This window comes from Chlamydotis macqueenii, chromosome 3 (assembly GCF_036417535.1).
Source record: "Chlamydotis macqueenii isolate bChlMac1 chromosome 3, bChlMac1.mat, whole genome shotgun sequence".
Classification (NCBI taxonomy): domain Eukaryota; kingdom Metazoa; phylum Chordata; class Aves; order Otidiformes; family Otididae; genus Chlamydotis; species Chlamydotis macqueenii.
Genome location: NC_141558.1, coordinates 54,698,898 through 54,718,197, shown reverse-complemented (window position 1 = coordinate 54,718,197; position 19,300 = coordinate 54,698,898). Strand labels below are relative to the sequence as shown.

Genomic DNA, 19,300 nt, shown 5'->3' with positions numbered 1-19,300 from the left:
GTGAATACCTGTTTCCAGTTACTTCATTCTCCTTCTTGCTGGATACAGTGAGACGGTAGCAGAACACTTGCAAGTAGAAGTAGCAAATAATTTTTTTAAAAACAGAAATAAAGTGCCCCCCGCCCCCCCGTTTTTTGGGGTTTTTTTTGTTTTTTTTTTTTTGTTTGTTTTGGCTTTGTGGTTTCTTTCGGAAAGAATAAGAGTAGACCAGTATTGAGAGAGCAGTGAGTGAGGAGAAACTGCAGAGTTTTAGTACACTTAAAATAAACTTTGAAAAAATGTTCTGTTCTGAGCAGTGCAAGGCAGCAAGATAACTTTTTCCGTTTGCAGTCTTAACACATGATGCCAGGTCTGAGTTGTTCATAGGCAGATGTGTGTGATGGCTGTACTTCATCTGCCCCTTTGAGTTGTGCTCGTGTGTATAAAAAAAAATACACAGGAACACACACACATAGTATATATGAATTATATATTAATCAGAGCAATTCTGTGGCTGAAAATATATCCTCCATTTTTAGAGGGGGAGGAGCACAATGGATTTTAGAGGAGAAAAGTTAAATGCCTGAGGGTAGATGGACAGACATTGTAGCAAGTCAGTGCTTTTTGAAGTCTGTACCTTTACAACTGGTGAAACACTGAACAACTCTTAGCAATGTGTCCAGATACCTTTCCTTAATCAGAGTGCCTTGTGAACTAAAAAGCATGAAGTAATATTTCTAATAAGTAACTTAGTGCTATTTCCTTCTGCAAAGGCAAGTGACTAGAATTTAAAATCCATACAGAACAGGGAGCAACTTCTTACCTCCTGCATAAACTGACATCTGAACGTTTAAACTGGAAAAGTGCAAAAACCAGCTGAGCGAGAAAAGCCTGTGAGCCCTGTGGAGGAAAATGCTGCAGCTCCACCATGCATTGATCTCTATTGAATGTGGCTACAGTGTATGTCAGCAAATAGAAGATGGAAAAATGACTCAATGGAAGAGCAGCCTAGAACACAAAAAAGTGAAACACCTTGTTTTACATGCCTGAAAGTGTAGCAGATTGACTGCTGGGTACCATTTTTTTACAGAAATACAAAAATATAAGAAGTAGTATTACATTAAAAAGTTAAAATTAAGAAACTTCAGCTTTTCAACTAAATGTGTCTGGAATTAATTGAACGCTGTGTGTTGGGATAAAATTGGAATTGACTTGCAAGAAAATGTAGTGACCATGAGATTCAGATTGGTTGTTTAGGTTTGAATTTTAAAAGGCTTTAATTAATGTGCTTTGAGTTTTGAAATAGGTAATGGCTGTATCTATGTGGCTCAGTACACCAAACCTAGTGTCTGTCATTGGTAAAGACCACGCCAGTTGGGAAGGTCTGTCACTGTCATAGTGAAAGATCATCTGCTTCCTAGTAAATAAATACTATGATTATGTTTTTATCATGAACATATAATTGACTCATTCTAATGTTATCTCCCATTTTACAATAACCTACATTTAGACTTGAGGTAGGAAAAATCTTATGACATTCTGATCAAGAGCTCCTTAAAAGGTGTCTGAGCAATGTGGTGTGAGGTGAGGTAGTGCAGGACAGGGGCTCTGAGAGCACATTTTGTGTGTGAGTGCAGGATCATCTGCAGGGAGTTACTTAGATATGTGGAATTTGAGAATGTCCAGGTGGAAGAGATTGTAAATTAAACAGGATGAGGATAATGGAGAGGGTATTTTGTTGACATGAGGAAGAGAAGGAAATACTTTAAAATGCCTAAAGTTCATTTATGTTGGCTTTCCCTACATCTTCTGTGTTTTGCCATTTAAAGCTGTTGTAGCTTAATACCTGCGTGTGTGTGTGTGTGTGTATATATATATATATATTTAAAAAAAAAAAAAAATCAAAACCATACAAAAAAAGTATCAGGGAATCAAACTATGTTTTTTTAATTCAACAGAACGCTGAGATTTCAGTATTTGAAGTGAACATCCGTTTTGTCGGTGGATTACTTTCAGCTTACTATCTTTCAGGAGAAGAGGTAAGATCTTTCCACATGTCTTATCTGAAATATCATCATCTAGATAAGTAGTTAACTTTTAGTGTAACAATTTTGTTTGTCAGAATTAAACTTGTTTAGAACTTTGAAAATTGCTTGTACAGCAGAGACCTCTCCAATGGATTTTCTTACTTCTGTTGCTTTGTATATGTCATAAAATGTTAAATGATTCCCCCCCCCAGTCTCCCCCCTCCCCCCGAGTTGAAACCATACCCAGTATATTTTTACTGGGCTTTGTGTCTATACTTCTGTTGGCCTTCCTGAAGCTGAAGCTTCAACTCGCATAGAAAAGGCATGTTAAGAACAAAAACATAACTGGTAAATCTATACATGTGAATGTCTTTAAAGCATTAATATCCCATTAATTTCTCCTGCCTTTCATGATTTTTGGAGAGGATGAAGAAGCAATTTCATCTAAGAGTTTTGACTAATGCAATTGTTTCTGTAATTTATTTAGAGAAGGCTATCCTAAGTAATTTTAAAGTTTTTAACTTGGCACTTGAAAAGTCTTTAATATTACTAGTTACAAGTTAATACTCTTTAACTGTAAGTTGAATTTATCACTGGATTTCTTTAGATTGAAGGCAATTACTGATGGAAACTCTACAAAACCCTAAAGATGTGTAATTTTCTTTCCTGTGTAAATTTCCCAAATATTGGATGAAGCTCTGTTTTGAAACTGTCACTTGACATTAACTTAAATTCTGTGGTATGCATGTTTGTTTTTGTTAAAATTTACCTTTATGTTAAAGCTGTCATAGCAGGTATTATTGGGTCATGTACTTGACAAAGTAGTTATAAGGAGACAATGTTTCTCTGCCACTTTACGTGTTAAGTAGATTTACCTATTTACTTCCCGTGGTCCTGTCCTAAGTGTAGGTGGCATTGAAAAGACATTAATGTTTGAAAATACACAGTTTTTATTAAACTATCTTGCAAATTTTCTGGAAAAAAAAATTGCACTCAGACCCACTTCAATTTCACATTTAACAAACAGTAATGAAAAAAATTTAGAGGTGCTTGGTAGCTGGCTTCTTCATCTTTATTAAATATTGTTTTACTTAATGTTTCTTCTCACACTCTTGAAGGAAATCACTTGTTCTCCTTCAGTAACTCAGCAACCAGAAGTAAGCATATCTAAAGATGAATAGAATTGAAAGCTCCTTCTTCTGTGATTAAATAGTTATATCTTTCACTGCAGATCTACTTCTCACAAACAGAAATGAACTTTTCCAGTATAACCTATGCCTACATTTTAATTAACTGGTTCTGACAGAAGCAGAAGATGCTTCTTGGCAAACAACAGGCTGGTAGAGGACTACACGAGTCTTTACATCAAGCGGCGATTGTCTGCCAAGAAATGCCTGAACTGTTTGTCATCAGCACTGTTGATTTCATATACATGTTGATGGTTTATGTCTTGTGTCTGTTAACCTGCAGGCTCACTTTCAATCAGTGTGTATAGTTTCTCCTAAATAACACCTAGTCTTTACTTCTCAACTGCTCCTTCACCTTTGGAGAGGCAGTTTTACCACCACCTCTTGGACTAGATCAGTAGCAACACTGACGTTCAAATAAAACTCTGTTGTACAAACAAAATGAAGTATTTAAAACAGAAGAAGATGTTTCACACAATGCATAATTAAGTGGAACTCTCAGCAAGTGGAATATTAGTGATACTGGATGCTAATGTCTGTTCTAAAAATGGATGGACTCATTAATGAAAGTAAAATGGGCCCCAAAACACAATGACAATGTGTATGATTAAGCAGGGTCCTGAGCTCTTGCAGGCTGGGAAAGACACGGTCCATGCTTGCCACTGGTTTTCATACTTTTTGATAGACATCTGCTGTCTGAGACAGAATGATGTTCCTAAACTGACAGTTCTTCTAATGGCTTACAGAGTGCAACTCTGCATGCTCTGCTTTTATCAGATTTGGGGAAACTTCCCCATTTGTCTCCTAAATCTGAGACCCTGAAGCAATAGCCAGGTGCTGCCTATGGAAGGAGCAGGATGTGGCCGTTCTGAGGACAGAGCAGCCGTGCAGCAGCATAAGGTTTCCCATGCTGCGTGGGTCTGTCCTTCACTCGGCCTGCTGACAGGTGTGGAAAGGACTGAGGTCCCCAGAGACCAGCTGCCACCCTAGAAAATACATCTTTAATCATCCTTCAGTCCGTTATGTCAGTGGGCGTTACGAAGGAGGTGAAACAACCTGTACACAGGCTGTTTGGAGGATTAAGCTTTCTCAGTTAAAAGCTCATTTTATTCTTTATCAGATTAACTATTTTAAAATCTTATATTTGCTATACACACTTATCAATATCTTAATTAAAGAAAGCTATGTTTCAGTTAAAGGAATGATGGAAGTAATTACTGTTTGTACTTCTGAATTACATTTCCATGGGTAATGATCCAAAACTGCAACATATTGTATGTTCCATAATCATTCGTAAGTCTAACTAATCATGATTAAAGAATATCTTATCATACTGAGTAGTTCCTAAAACATCCTGCTCATGTAATAGTTCATTTAGATAAAGGCACCAATGTGAATAATTTGAAAAATGAATAAATTGAATAACCTCTTGATAACTGTGCGTGATGCTCACTTGCAAATAGAGCTATGAGATGTATTATATTAAACTTCCTAGAATTTCTGCCTTACTAGAGTTAATATGAAATGCCTGAAAGTACTAGAACAATATCATACACTTTTAGTCACTTTTTTTATATTCATCATTGCTGTTTAAACCCAAGCTAGAAAGAATTCCAGTCAAATATCAAACTTGATTTGTAAAACAGATACAAATACTGGAAAATTTTATTTCAAAGTAAGTAACTCTCTAAGGACTGCTTTTTTTTTTTTTTTTTTTTTTTTTTTCCTTTTCTTTTCTTTGGAAGTCCCTCATAATAATATTACATGTGAATGCTTCCCTGGTCTTTTTCCATGAGTCAGTGGGATAAGGGATCATTAAAAATAAAGCAGGCTTTTTTAAAGCAGTGCTAGTATTGACTTTTTGTTTGTTTGTTTATTTATATGAAAGTACCTGGAGGACCCTGTAATATAATATGCTTAAATCATAGGAAGAGGACAGACTTATTTGCAAACTTTCTGGATTTTTTTTGTTTAAATTAAACCTGAATTCATTAGTAGACATAGGATTCCTCTTCTAAGTAACTTGGTATGTGACTTTTTTTGTTGTTGTTGTTTTGTACTGTGAAATAAGACGTCTAGTAAGGGAGAGATTTGTTTTACAAATGCTTTGCTAGTACAAATGCTTTTACTAGTCTGATGTAAAAATCTCGTGTACCAAGGGTCAGTGCATGCAATGAGATCGCCTGTTCTGCAGACCCAGATTTTTTTTCTTTCTCTTGCTTAAAGTACACTTTCAAGTGTAGTCATATAAAGAGATCATTTGTTAACTTTTGGAGGAGGACAATACTGTGTCCTCTAACAGCAGCTAAGACCTTTCTTAGAAGTCATGGAGGTGACAAACATTATTTCTGAGCAGTGTAATCTTCACTGTTGGGAACACCTGTGATATTGATGCAGAAAGTCATGGTAAGTGTGTGGCACTGCTTGTAGAGAATACACAAGTCTAAAGACTGATGTGACTGGCTCTTCTGATTTGCTGATAGCTGGTTCTTATAGGTACTGCTAAAGCCATGTAATAAGGGGTCTGTTTTACTTGAAGGTTGGTTGCACAGTCAGGGAACACGTTGCATATGCAGAAATAGAAGGAGCTTTTAATAATTGCTGTTTGTATGAGTAGCAAAAAAGTAAATCCAAAATGCTCTGAAGTAAATAAGGGGCATGTGAGTTTCATATCCAGCTGGTAAGTTCCCAGATTCCTTTGAAGCTTTTTCATTTTTTGAATGAGATGAGTAATTTTTTTTTCCTGCAGAGTTAAAATATTTTTAATTCAGCAGCTGTTCTTCCTTCATAATATAACCTTCTATTTTCTAGCACTAAAGACAGTTATCTTCACTGGAGGAAGACAAAATGAAGTTGCTAATGATGTTCATATTGCCATTTCTCTCCATGGCATAAAGCAGGAATGTTACAGATTTTTTTTTTTTTTTTTTTTCTTCTTCTTTTCTCCTCACTCTGGCAGTATATCCTGTTTGAAGGAACACAAATTTGCCCCGATCAGGATGAAGGAATAAAAAAACCACAACAAAATGTTCTTCATTATGATGAATGTTGGACTTCCTGAGTTTCATCTACTACTCTCTACCAATTGATAATTGGCAGTAAAAAAAAAAAAGGAAAAAGAAGGAAAAAAAAGTGATGACATATCACCTAATTAGTTTATATCTGCATTTAGAATAGGAGTCACAGTGTGACTGTTCAGCCTTACTTGATGATCTTGGCCTGCTGTCTGACTTCAGACCTAATCATTGCCCACCTAAAATAACCATCCATCAGTGATGGTAGTGCTGTCTTACTAATGAGGAGCAGACATGAAATAATGATGCAGATGCTATTGATCTACAGGTGCCTTTGCAAGGCTGACCACAAAACATCGCTGACTTCATTTAGTGCTAAGACATTTCCCAGAATTTAGCTGTAGCTATTTTTGTCTAGCTCTCCCTCTCTTGTAGAGGTCTCCTTTCATAAAGAATATTTAAATTCTGTAAATACAAAAAAAATATAATTCATCATTTAGCAATCTTGAATAGTAGGAGGATGGAGTTTGTCACCTGTACAAAGGTATTGGCCTATTTCTCCAAATCGGGAATGTAAGTTCCAGCAGAGTTGCCTTGGGGATCTTATCTCACCAGTGTAAGAATTGACCGCATGTTTTATCTCCTGCTTCCTTTCACTTCTTAACTTGACACTAATTAACAAGAGGACTTTTCCTTTTATGTCTTGGAAGCTTGATTTCTAATGCTGTTTGAAACTCCAGGCATACTGTATCAGCTTGATCACTTCTGTGTGAATGCCACTTAACTCCTCCTTAAGCATCCTCACATACTGGCAGTAGAATTCCCTGTTTGGTAGAAACTAGAAGATTGCAATTGCCTGTAGTTTTCTGCAGCCCTGTTTTCAAATTCGGGTCCTGTTTGCCACCTACCATCCGTCTGCTGCCACTCTAAGTGATACATCAGTACTTCAGTTGGTGTCATGTTTTAGTTCCTTTAGAGCTCTGAAATGATCTTGATTATTTGTTTCATTTTTATTGACTTGTAATTTATTTATTTCTTTTTGAAACTTCATATTTCATAGAATCCTGGAGTAATTCAGCTTGGAAGGGACCTCAAGAGGTTATGTAGTCCAGCCTCAATATTGGGAGAGGGCATTAGGCTTGTCCATTTAAGAGCCTGCTTGCCTGGGAACCTGCCTAGGCTCCTGAAGGCTGAACACTGGGGCAATTTCAGTTTTTCTGCAATGGCTTTTTTTAATGCACTGTATTCTTTTACACAAACATCTCTTTATTGTTCTTCCTGTCTCTCTATAGCAGGCTTCATGTTTCTCTTCTTGTTTTTTAACTTTAAAAACATATTCTTCAAAAATTACTTTTAGCCTGACTTAATAGTTCTTCATTTAATTTGTCAGACGTTATCAGTTTCTGCATTCCTTAATCAGACTTAATATAATTTTGCTTTTAATTACATTCCTTACAGTCACACCAAAAGAAGGCAGAAGTCATCTGAGCCTTTTGATTTGAGAATCTTGTGACTCTGAACCTCATCTCTTCTCCTCATCTCCAAGTCATTTCCAAGCATTTTACCCATTTAGCTGTTCCTTTCTAAGTTTGTTTCAGCTGGTCTTTTTGATTCTTTTTCCAAACTTAAACATTACCAAAGTGAACCTTTTGTTTATCACAGCATGTTGAATTGGAGCATGTGGCCCCAGTTAGACAGTAATATGTCAAATAAGTCGAGAGCTACTTTTTATCTTACAGACTCTGAGCTTCTACAAGAAGCTGTCATTATAGTGTATAACAACGTGGTTTATATCTGCTCTGATGTAGCACTTAACAGCCTACTCAGGGACAGAGAAGGATGTAAAATCTCTGTTTCTCACACTCACAGTCTGTAATCTCCAGTAGTATTTCAGTCTCTTCACCACCTTTAATAGATCCAACGCTGTTCTCTTTCTGTGCTAGCTGCATGAAAATGTGCTACAGAATCCCTGTGGATTCACATTCTGGAGATAACCTTCACTCTCAAGATTTTCTTTGAGGTAGACTGTTCTTCTTGCAAGCAGACTGCCCTTCAGTCTTCTATTTCTGTCTCTTAAGTTCCTGCAGTGCAATTATACTGTCGCTGTTGATGAAACCCATCTCTTAAATAGGTTCCCTACGCTCCAAAAGCTTCCTCGTTCCTAATACTTCTGTCCCCTTTCTCCCAGTGCTGTATGCTCAGCTGCTCTGGGCAACTCTGCCTCTCAAGCTGGCCCCACACATAACGCTGAGGAAACTTCAAAGAATGGTAACAGAACTTCAAAGAATGGTAACATATATGCTGATTTCCAGTCTTGCACTTAATTCAAATTTTGCTTCTTGGTTTTCCTTCTCTTTCCTCTCTGCTCTGGAGTTCCTGATACCGTAACTGCGAGCTCTTACTCAACTCCAAGTACCTGAAGCCTTGTGGAGCCTCTGCCGCCTATATGCCAGGCATACAATCAGCTTGCCATCACCTACAATTTTTGTGCCTCGTAATAAAGGCCCTCAAGCTGCTCTACGAAGGAAGAGTTAAAACAGTGGCAATTTACATTAATTCAGTGAATTGCTGTCTGCTGGAGTTCAGCAGTGAGTATGTTTCTCTGTGAGATGTCTGTCATCAGCACGAATATCCACAGCAGGGGGACGAGTAACTATGATGGTAGCCTGCTGCAGCTGCTGTACCTAAACCTACCACCCTACTACGAAACAGGAGTCAGAGCCCTGATTTTGGTCTGAGAAACATGAGTTTAGAGCTCTGACCTGTGCATAACCACATTCTTCACTTTTTAGTGGTTTCCCTTTTGCGGTTTGGTTGGGGAGTTTTTTCAAAACAACAACAAAAAAATTGGTTTGTCGCATGGCCAACTTATTTGACGTTGTTGCATTCATGCACTGACTTTAGAAATAACTGAACAAGAGTGCTTTGTTGCTCATTACGTTAAACAAAAATCCCTGCTTACCTCCAGACTACTATAGTCTGATTATAAAGCTGGTAAACTGTTAGAAAGGAGAATGGATGATAATGAGAGCTAAGTAATATCTGTTTGTGATTGTAACAGCTGGTGTGTTTGACAGGAGCTGGTGAGCTATATTATTAAGTAGAATTCAAGCAGCTGAGAAGGAGCTGGTCTGTTTGTTTTGAAGATTTGGCTCTCAACCAGCTCCTGCAGTTTCACTTGATTGTGGTTCTACAGAACAGTTGGAGAGAGGGCACGTCTACTAGAAATACTGGTGTGGGTGCTTTCCTCTTGAGCAGCAGCTCCAGATAGACCCAAAATAAGAATTCTTTGCATGTGGGTAAATATACTATGCAGAAGAAATAGTATGCTATTAACAGTCTGTCCAGAGTCGTCATGCATCTGCAGAGAAGTTCAGTTTCCAAGACATTTGTCTCTTTCATTCCTCTCAGTATTCAGTTTGCAGCACCAAATGCAATTGCAGTAATAAAGCAGAGTAAAGGGAGAGTAAAAACATGTTGCCCAAAGAGATGGTGGGATTGTCCTGTTCTGCAAATTTAATAGAAAATGTACAACATATGGTTAAAGACAGGGTTCTGTGGAGCCATTTGCAAACTGTTATTGCAAATATAGTATCCATATCTAAGGAATAATCCTTATATATAATTTTACAGATGAGAATTTGACTTATTTCTGCAAATGAAAGCAAGATAAAAAGATCTCAGTCAGTGACGACAGTGGGAATAGATCAGCATTAATTTACTCTCTTTTAATTTTAGGCTGTGTAAAATATTTGGGAAAGTATATTCATTCTGTGGATGTATTACAAAAATTCAATTAGGTGATAAGTAATGTTACTGAATCATTGTACTGTTGTTTTGGTTTTTTTTCCCTAAAAAAAAAAACCAGTACAGGAGGGAACTTTACTTCTCCCAGAAGGTACAGGTGAAACTAGTATGTACCTACATTTTGCTCTGGGCATAGAGTAACTCCTCATTTCTTCATCTAACTTTTTCACAATGTTTAGCTAGTTTCTGTAAGATTTCATTTTGTGATTTGTCATCATAAACTGAGTCTGATTCAGAGGTTGTTTTTCTTTAAGTTGGGAGTTAAGTAGATAACGTGCTCTCCTTATTAGTTTAGAGAAGATAAAAGCATAAACCATCCACTAGAAGATTCTCGTGGTTTTTATTCTGTTGGGAGCTACTAAGGCATTCCATCAGATTCCCAAATCTGACTTTAGGAAAGAATCCTTCTACTTTTCTATCTTTTTGCAAAAATTTTAATTACTTCTATCAAAGAATCTGTAAGCATTAATTAATTCAAAGTATTTTAAATACAAATCAAGTGAATAGAAATTTATTTTGAAATTGGAAAAGTTCCTCATCCAATTTGCTGTTTGAAGGATCAGATTAGAAATGCAAAACACCACTTTGTGCCACATACAAGCCCTGCTGCTTCAAGCTCACTGAAAATCATTGGGAAAATTGAGTGCCTGAAACCAGAAGCAGACATCATTGCTGTTCTTGCATGCCCTTCATGCCTCCAGCAATAGGTACAGATAATGGCTTCTTTGCTGCATGAGAAAAAGATATCCTTTTAGTCTCCTTTGGATTTAGCAATACATCATGTGCAGATCAAATCTGAAACAGATACAAACAAGGTTTACTGGCTTTAAGTGAGGGTGAAATCTTGGGATCAATTTATGAAGAGTGCTAATTGGCCTGTGTATTTTCTGGCAGGATCTATTGTTCTGTTCCGAACAACAGAAATCTGAAATATTTGAAAGCAAAGATAAGGAGGGAGCTTTTTATCAGCTCTTTCAGAAATGGCAGGAATCCACGTGCTATTTGTTTGCCATTTGTTTGTAAAAATGCAACATTTGATAAATGTTGATAAATGTTGTGGTTGATAAATGAGTGCAGTTCCTGTCTCTCCAGTGCCAAAATCTTGCCTCTGCCATATGCAGACTGTATTTGTACCCTGTGTGCAAAAAGGAATTTGGAAAAGATGTTCACATGAAAAATCCCATGCCATTTCCACCACGATAGATGCCAAGGAGAATTTGGGTTTTTGGCAGGTGATGGCCCCTAAACAGAGCTGTCATGAAGCATTTGAAAGATAAATCTTTGTTTTCCTCAAATCAGTATATGTCAAGGCTCATTTTGTGTAAGGCTAAGTGTACAGAAATGGGCAAACTGCAAACTTTTGTTAAGCCAAAGACTGAGAAGAGGATGAACAGAATTACTTCCATGAAGATTTGAAAGGTGAAAAAGAGGAATAGTATGTAGTGCCAGTGTTTCATATAAATCTTCCTTGCTTTCCTCCAGGAAAAATAGTTTAGGATGTATTTAAACAGCACGTTCAGTTTCTTAGTTCACTGCTTAGCTTCCAAGTCTTCTGTCAACAAGTCTTACACTCTTGTATTCCCACAGGTGTTAGCTGGTCAGCTATCTTACTGTATAATTTTCTAGTAAAGCATAAGATATAAGAGAGGTCAGGAGGTGCAAGATCTTCTGAAGAACTTGGTTTTTTTTTTTTTTTTATGTGTTCAGCTCTGATATTCTTTACCCAACACCTCCCTACCTGGCTTATATTAACTCACCTGAACTTGATAACTCCTTCAAATAGTAGCTAATTAAGACAGCGCGGTGAGAGGACTCTTGTCATTCAGCTACATGAAGGCTCAAAAGCTTATTTTAACATCAAAAAAACAACCTTATGTAAACTGACAAAACTCTAAAGCAAACAAGGAGGATCATTCCAGCAGCAGTGTTGCTGGAGTCCAGTCAACTTTCAGTTAACAGAAAGCAATCTTCCTTCTGACATCAAGGGCCACTTCCATTGTTTCTTATGATTCAAATGCATTGAAGTACCAAAAAAGCTCTGTAACTAGTTAATCTGAAGAACTAGATGTGTCTTGTTTGTTGCTTTTCTTCAGCCTTTAGGCAGTCATCTGCTTTTGCAGGCTAAGCAAAATAACCATAGTAGTTGTTTTTGGAAGCTGGCTCAGTCCAGTTAGTGCTTTAAAGTCATGCTGTCCCTTGGGGGGCAAGTTGTCCTTAATTTTTGCAAGCATGACTAGATAATTTTACAGTCCAGTAGATCCTCAGAATCATCATGTGAAAAGGATACACTGTGAAATTCATTCTCTTCCATTTTTCTTTGAAAACTTTTTTGTTGTTGTTTTCCTCAAACCAACAGCTGCAGAACAAAGCAGCTCACAATGCAGTTTCTTAAAGGATGCTGTTTTCCCCAACTTGTTCTTAAAAACACTTTTCATAGTATACAGACAATTTCAATCTTTTTTCCTTTTATCATGCAAAACCAATGAATAACTCAAACCTTCTCATCAGTATTTGCTGCTTGTAGGGTATCTCTTACAAATATCGTTCAGTCTGTGCTCAGTCTTTTCTCTCCAGAGTTGCTTTTATTTCCATTTATATTCTAGAGGGAAGAACAAATAATCTTCCTCATTCCAGGCAAGATCAATAACTGCTGAGATGGTCTGGGCAAACATTGCCACGCTGCTGCAAGAGGCTGTGAGGATAGTACTCAGCATGTCTGAGCAGACTTACTCCGATGTTAAATGCCATCAGCCGTGCTGATTTGCTTAAAGGTTGTGTGTTAAGTTAATATGATTATTAACTGACCCAAGGCCAAAAGTGAAGAGTTACTGAGATAGCAAGAAGAACTCCTTGCTCAACCAGTTTTTCCTTGATGGACTATGGCAATTGGTGATAGAAGTAATGAGTGTAGCTGGTGTTAAGATGCTCCTTTTCTAAATCATACTTTTAAGACTTTTTAAATATCTATTTCCAACTTGACATTACAGTTAAGATACTGTAATGTTTTAATTTACATAAGATCAAATATAAAAATAATTTAGTGAAACCTGTCATAGGAATGGCTATGTGAAGTGTTCAGTCAAACAGTAAAATAAGACACTAAAGCCTTGTCGTGAGTTTTGGTAAAAATAGGGAGTTTACATGCCTGTCATGTCTTTTTTTTTCTTTCCCCTTGCTTCAAGTGAGGGGATGGAAAGCAATGTAGTGATACCTGTATATGCTAATATGCATACTAGAAATCTTTATGAAGACATGAAACCTTTATTTCCTCCAAATATACATTGCATTCAAAAATAATGTTAATCTTTGGAGAGGACATCTTATGGCTGTTTAATTATAGGAATGATTTTGAGGTTTAACTGTAAAAAAAGATTTAACTGCAGGTAGTTCAGAGAAGCAGTTGAATTGCTCATAAATTTATGACTTGCTGGCAGCACTACTTTTCAGTCAGAGCACTTGTTTCTGACTCTTAAGAATGGGAAATGTCTGCTCGCCTCCTTATATTTTAGTCACTTTAGTTTTATGGCTTGTCCATTAAGAGAAATAGTCTTACAGTAAACACAAAGGAATTGAATTAGTCTGCCTGATGATTTAACTTAGAACACAGAAGCAGCTTCTTAAATCATAGGTTTTCTCTCTTGAAGCCTTATGTTTGCCTTACATAAAAAGAACTACAAGAGAGTTCACATTTCTTACATCTAACTTAAAGAAAATATACAAATGCTTTATTTAGGCTTGTTTTGGATGTGCCCATTATTCATTAGACAATTCAGTGACTATTGTCTTTCAGAGAAATCTCAACAATAAAAAAGAAAGCACTGAGTTACAAAACCATCATCTTCTTTTCCTGCTGTACGAAATACATAAAAAGCTAGCTAGATGTGTGTCAGAGGTCTTGTGGAGGAAGGAACCTGCAAAATAGGCTCAATTTTACATGTTTCTCTCCCCTGAAAAATAACTTCTTAGGAATGCATCTTCAATGCAACTGCTGCTGTTACAGAACTTGCCTGTCATGGAGTCAAGGTAAGGTGTCTGCACAGTTGCATATCCAGGCTGAATTTACCCAGGTGGCACCCTCTCAATCCCATTGTTTTTAATGGAATTTACAAAAAAAAAAAAAATTAAAGAAGTAGTTTCTATGATGTTAGTAGTTGTGACAGTCATCAACATTTACTTGTAATCTGGTGAACCACTGAAGCATTAGGGCTGGAAGAGATAAAATTCTTGGTTCCTTTTCCACATACATAAAAGCGAAGACGAAGCAGTCTGTAGCTGCTGGTGGCAGAGAAAGATCAATGAGAGACTTTTATGATCAGATGGTTTGTTCCTAGTGATCCATGCTGTAAATCTAACAGAGTGACAGTTGGCACTTTCTTTGTTCTTGTTATCACTTTACTTTTTAAGATATTTATGATGTTTCCAGTGTCTAAGATCACAAAACCTGGAAATCTATGTGTCAGCTTCAATCCTAGTATAAGGATTAAAATAAGCGCTTTACTATTTAAACATAGGACAGCCTTAATATACAAGATTTCAGGAAATACTCATTATATTTGATATATGTTTAAAGAGTACAAGAAGGACTCTAAAAGAGTAGTTTTTAATTTATTCTTGTATCCGTGAACACATCAAATTAATGGTCAGTAGAATTGCTGATGTGTGAAGAGGAACAGAGGATCTCTTGTAAAGGACATTCGCGTAAACTTTAATGCAAATGAAATTCCTGAAGCTTTTTTTGTTTAATGAAGACTGTGTAAAGCCTGGAACTCTGTAATTCTGTGCCAAACATCATGACCTGTTTTTAAAACTTTGGTATTTAAACTTGTCAGTTTGGATTCTCATCGTGCTTTGTTCCTTGCCCTAATCCTTTTATCACCTGCATTTCATGTAGTTCGTTAGTTATGAGGTGTTCCTGTTATTATTATTATTCATTTATTGCTTGCTGCTTTCTGAAGCAAGCCACTACTACCTTATAAGAGGAGGTTTCTCATGTTGATAAATGGTTTGTTCCAGTGTCTACTGTGAAGCTATAGTTTGGGCAGAACTCTCTTAGGACTATACTATGACACTGCCCTGTACATGCTCTAATGCTGTGCCACAGTATATGTATAACATTTATAAATAACTTTCAGCAGAAACTGAAATACAGGAGATTCTCTCTGAACATCAGGAAGCACATTTTTGCTGTGAGGGTGACCGAGCACTGACACAGGTTGCCCAAAGATATTGTGGAGTCTCCATCCTTGGAGATATTCAAAAGCCATCTGGACGTAGTCCTGGGCAACTGGCTCTATGTGTCCCTGCTTGAGCAGGGAGGTTGGACCAGATGACCTCCAGAGGTCCCTTCCAACCTCAGCCATTCTGTGATTCTGTGCACTGTCACTCATAGCTTCTTGAAAAGACAGCTGCTTGGCTATATGGAGCATTTTGTGCGAAATCAACTGAGAAAAGGAAAACTTTTTGAGGGCCGTGGCACTGTTGCTGTAGACCCACCACAATTGCTCTACAGCAGTAGGAGTAACTGCAGAAGGAAGAAAATCTAAGCTGACTGAAGAAGAGCTACTCTGTGCTACCTGGTCAGAGGACATTGTCAATATAAATTTTAACCATTTGAGGACTGGCCTCAGAGTGATATAAATATCTAACTTAAAATACCTGTGATGGTGTCAGATTGAGACTATGCAGAAGATTGCCCCTTTGAGGGGGACCAGAGCAGTGAGACAGAGTAGTTATTTTTTTCCATTGGCTCAGTGAGCTGACCAGGTTTGCTCTGCAGGTACCCATTTGCTAGTGGTTGATTCAAGGAAGATGGCAGAATGTGGGAGATCCTGAGCTCTGGACCCTTTTGTCCAAGGACCCTTTTGCTTCCAACTGTTGCGAGTCATTTCATTAAGCTATTTTTCTGATGTTGGAGTAAAACATTAAAGTGAGGAGATCAAGTTAGGGGAAAAAAAAGAGCTGAAGAACAATTAAAGTAGGCATACTTGGTATTCTCCTCATGTTGCTGTAGTTGCATATTTGATAAGCATAATTTAAAACTCTTTCCATTAACAACTGGAAAAAACTTACAAGTATCGCGTAACACTCGCTGAAACAAACAGCTCTCAGTTTGCTGTTGAGTTAACATTAAAAAGCAAATAAGCAAATGGAATATCCTTTACTTACACAGAGTGATTTTGGCCTTTTCTGTGCCTGCCACCGTGGTCTGGCAGTGTACTTTAGAGTGGAGGCATCACTCTAACTCACTTAATGGTATCAGAATTGCGAGATACAGTCGAATTTACAAGGCCAGGAATGAATCTTCTGTTAGCACTTTACGCTACATTAGCTATGTAATTACTGATTCACCATGCAAAGTTTATTAGGCTCCTCCACCCCACCCCCTGCTTTCACACAGATGGTGTTGCAAATCACCTCTCAATGGTCACCTGCTTGAAAGGAGAGTTTCATATGCAAAGTGCTGTTCTTTGTTTGGATGTGATAGCTTGCAAGATGTAAAATGAGGCAGCTATTTAAAATTGTTGTAACAGCACTTGGGCTGGGTACACAAGATTAAATAAAAAGAAAATTAGGAAGCAGATGCTTGTGGTTTAACAGAGGAATTGTGCTAAAAGATACTCTTCATTACTGCTGGATGTGAGTAATTTTACTAAGGCAGCTGTTTCCTTAATCAGGAAAAACACAAACCTCTAAGATGACATCCAGATGTTTTCTGTATCGCTTCACAATATAATGAGTTTGCATTCTATATGCTGTATTTTTAATTCCATTCGTATTTACTTACGTCCAATGTATTTTCAAATACATCTGTCGTCTTCCTTAATGGTAGAAGACCTGAGTGCTACGTATGTGACATATTTTGTGCTTTTGACATCCTTGCCCGCTGTTAGTCTACGAGTTGCTTCTAGGGCTGACAGCATCTCTCACCAGCATCCAAGCATTAGAATATCGGACTTCTGCAGGTTTGAGGGGGGGGGGTTGTTTTGTTGGGGATGGGGAAGGGTTTTGGAAGGGTTTTGGAAAAGAGTTGGTTTTTTTGGTTTGGTTTTTTTTTTAGGGATAATGAGTGTTCATCCTTCAGTTGTGCAGTTGCATGGTGCTGCTTACAGTCCTGTCTGTTGTTCAGAGCAGGACATACCACAGTGTTCATACACATATCATGGGTTAATATGCTGTTCCAGGTATGTGGATATCAGGTAAAACCAGGGATTAAAACTTCCAGTAGCTCTTAGGTGTGAGCTCAGTTCTCCATCATGGGCTGCTGACAGTCTCAATGCCTGCTAGCTTGCTGCCTGCCCTTGCTAGAAACACATCCTTCATTTGACTGGAGACCTGGGATTCCAGGCTTTCTGTTGCTGGCAGGACGCAAGACTGGCTTCCCAAATCTTTGACACTGATTGACTGACACTGAGCTGTTTCTTAATTTATTGATTTGGGGTGGTGTGGGATTGCAGAATTTTAAGATTTAAGCGCAGCTTTTATAGGTGTGAGGCTTGTTACCCGTGGTTTGGGCCTCGGGAGCCAGCTGGCAGCGCGCAGTTGATCTGCGCACGAGCAGCAAACTCCACTCATCGCTCACTGTGCATGCTGTGTATCGCACCCCTTGAAAAATTAAAGCTGCCCTGAGTTTGGGGTGATGAATTCTCAGAGGCTTTTATACCTAACAAATTCCTTTTATTACAGGCAATCATTAAAGTTTGTTTACTACATCAATCACCACTTTTTCTTGAATTATCACAAAAGAGATATTATTAAATGGTCAGTTCATGAGCTTTCCAAGTGCTAATGTGTTGTAGCTAAGCTTTTAATTGTGCAAGTATACATACACTTAAAAAAACTAATACTTTATTGACATCGGTAGATAAATTAGTAGTTACTTTTTCTCTTATGGTCTAAAAGTTCTTCCTGCTAAATAGTTCTTGGACTTTCTCTGTGTAAGCACTCTTAAATACACATGAATAGCACAAAAGGAAGTAAGTAAATATAACTGGAACAAACTATTCCTTTATGATTTTTTAATTCTGCAGTTATTTAGCAATTCCTTCCTTCCCAGTTTTCAAGTGCAGTCAGATGTGTATAAGTTACGGTACATTAATATTTCTTTGTTTTATGCCTTGCCTTCTTCCTGCCAGTTTGTACCATTTATTACTGGCCTTCCTAAAATAAGATTTTCAAAGACAATATATCTACTTAGAAATTCTTTAGTTAAAAAACAACTGAAGTAATTACATGTGTTAGCTGCTGCTGATAACTTGAGGGGTTTTGTGCTTGTTGCTATGTACATTTGGATTAAATCTGGAAATCTCTCACTAATCCAGTTACTTCCATTTGATTAAGTTCTCTACAGTCTTTTCTATAGGGAGGGATTCTTCATGGTACTATGTGAGTTCTTTAGTACAATAATCAGCTAGAAAAGAAAATTAATTTTCTTGTGATCAGTGAAACCATAACAGAAAAGGCTAATTGAATAAAAGAAAGGATTTCTTAAGTTGTGGGTTGGTTTTTTTTGTTTGTTTGGTTTGGTTTTTTTTCAAAAATATGATTAATTTTTGTAATGAGCATCTTTTTAAAGTGAATTTGCTTCTACAAGTTGGTGACCAGCATACTGGAGTATTCTGGAAACGGCAGTACAAATCTAAAAGCTTACTCATGTTTGTTATTTCCTCAAGTTATGAAAAGGACATGTAGTGCTCTAGCAGTTTGCAGGTGCTGCTCACAGATACCACAAGCTGCCTGAATCTCTCTAGTAAGATTATTTGCATACTTGTACAATCGTGATTTTCAAAAGCTGAAAACTTAGGTGCACCTTCCTGAATTGCCATGTTGTCTTGAGTGCCAAGAGCTTTCGCAAGGTTTTAGTGCTCTCATCGCTGCTGCTCTCACAGATATGTCGAATATAAGCTTTGAATTCTTGTTACAAATGCTACCCTGTGGCTGTTTCAGCCTTAGACTGGGATAGAAAGTCCCCTTTTACTACAGGATCTATATCTTCCAGCCTCTCTCCTCTGAAAATTATTTGTCTTTTAGCACATTCCAGCCCAGCACTGCATGATGGTTGACGCTGAGTGGGATTGTGGGAATGGCTGTGGATTGTCATTATTTTTAACTGAACCATTCCTCCTGCTTTATACAGCTGTGATATTGTTTATATTTGTGAGGGAGAGATTTGTATGAAAATGAGTGCTGCTTTGAGAATTTTAATGAGGGGAGCATCTGAGATTACCAAAGCAAGGTTTTGTTTGGTTTTGTTGGGTTTTTTTTTGTTTGTATTTTTTTTTAATTTAGT

General features: G+C 37.4%; 1 protein-coding gene across 1 annotated transcript in view; it reads left to right on the top strand.

Moving 5' to 3' along the window:
• MAN1A1 (mannosidase alpha class 1A member 1) overlaps positions 1-19,300 on the top strand; it is a 151,388-nt gene that overhangs the window by 56,297 nt on the left and 75,791 nt on the right. The window contains exon 4 of the mRNA XM_086745272.1: positions 1,938-2,018. Within this exon, the coding sequence (XP_086601398.1) occupies positions 1,938-2,018 (81 nt within the window). The remainder of the gene's footprint in view (positions 1-1,937; positions 2,019-19,300) is intronic.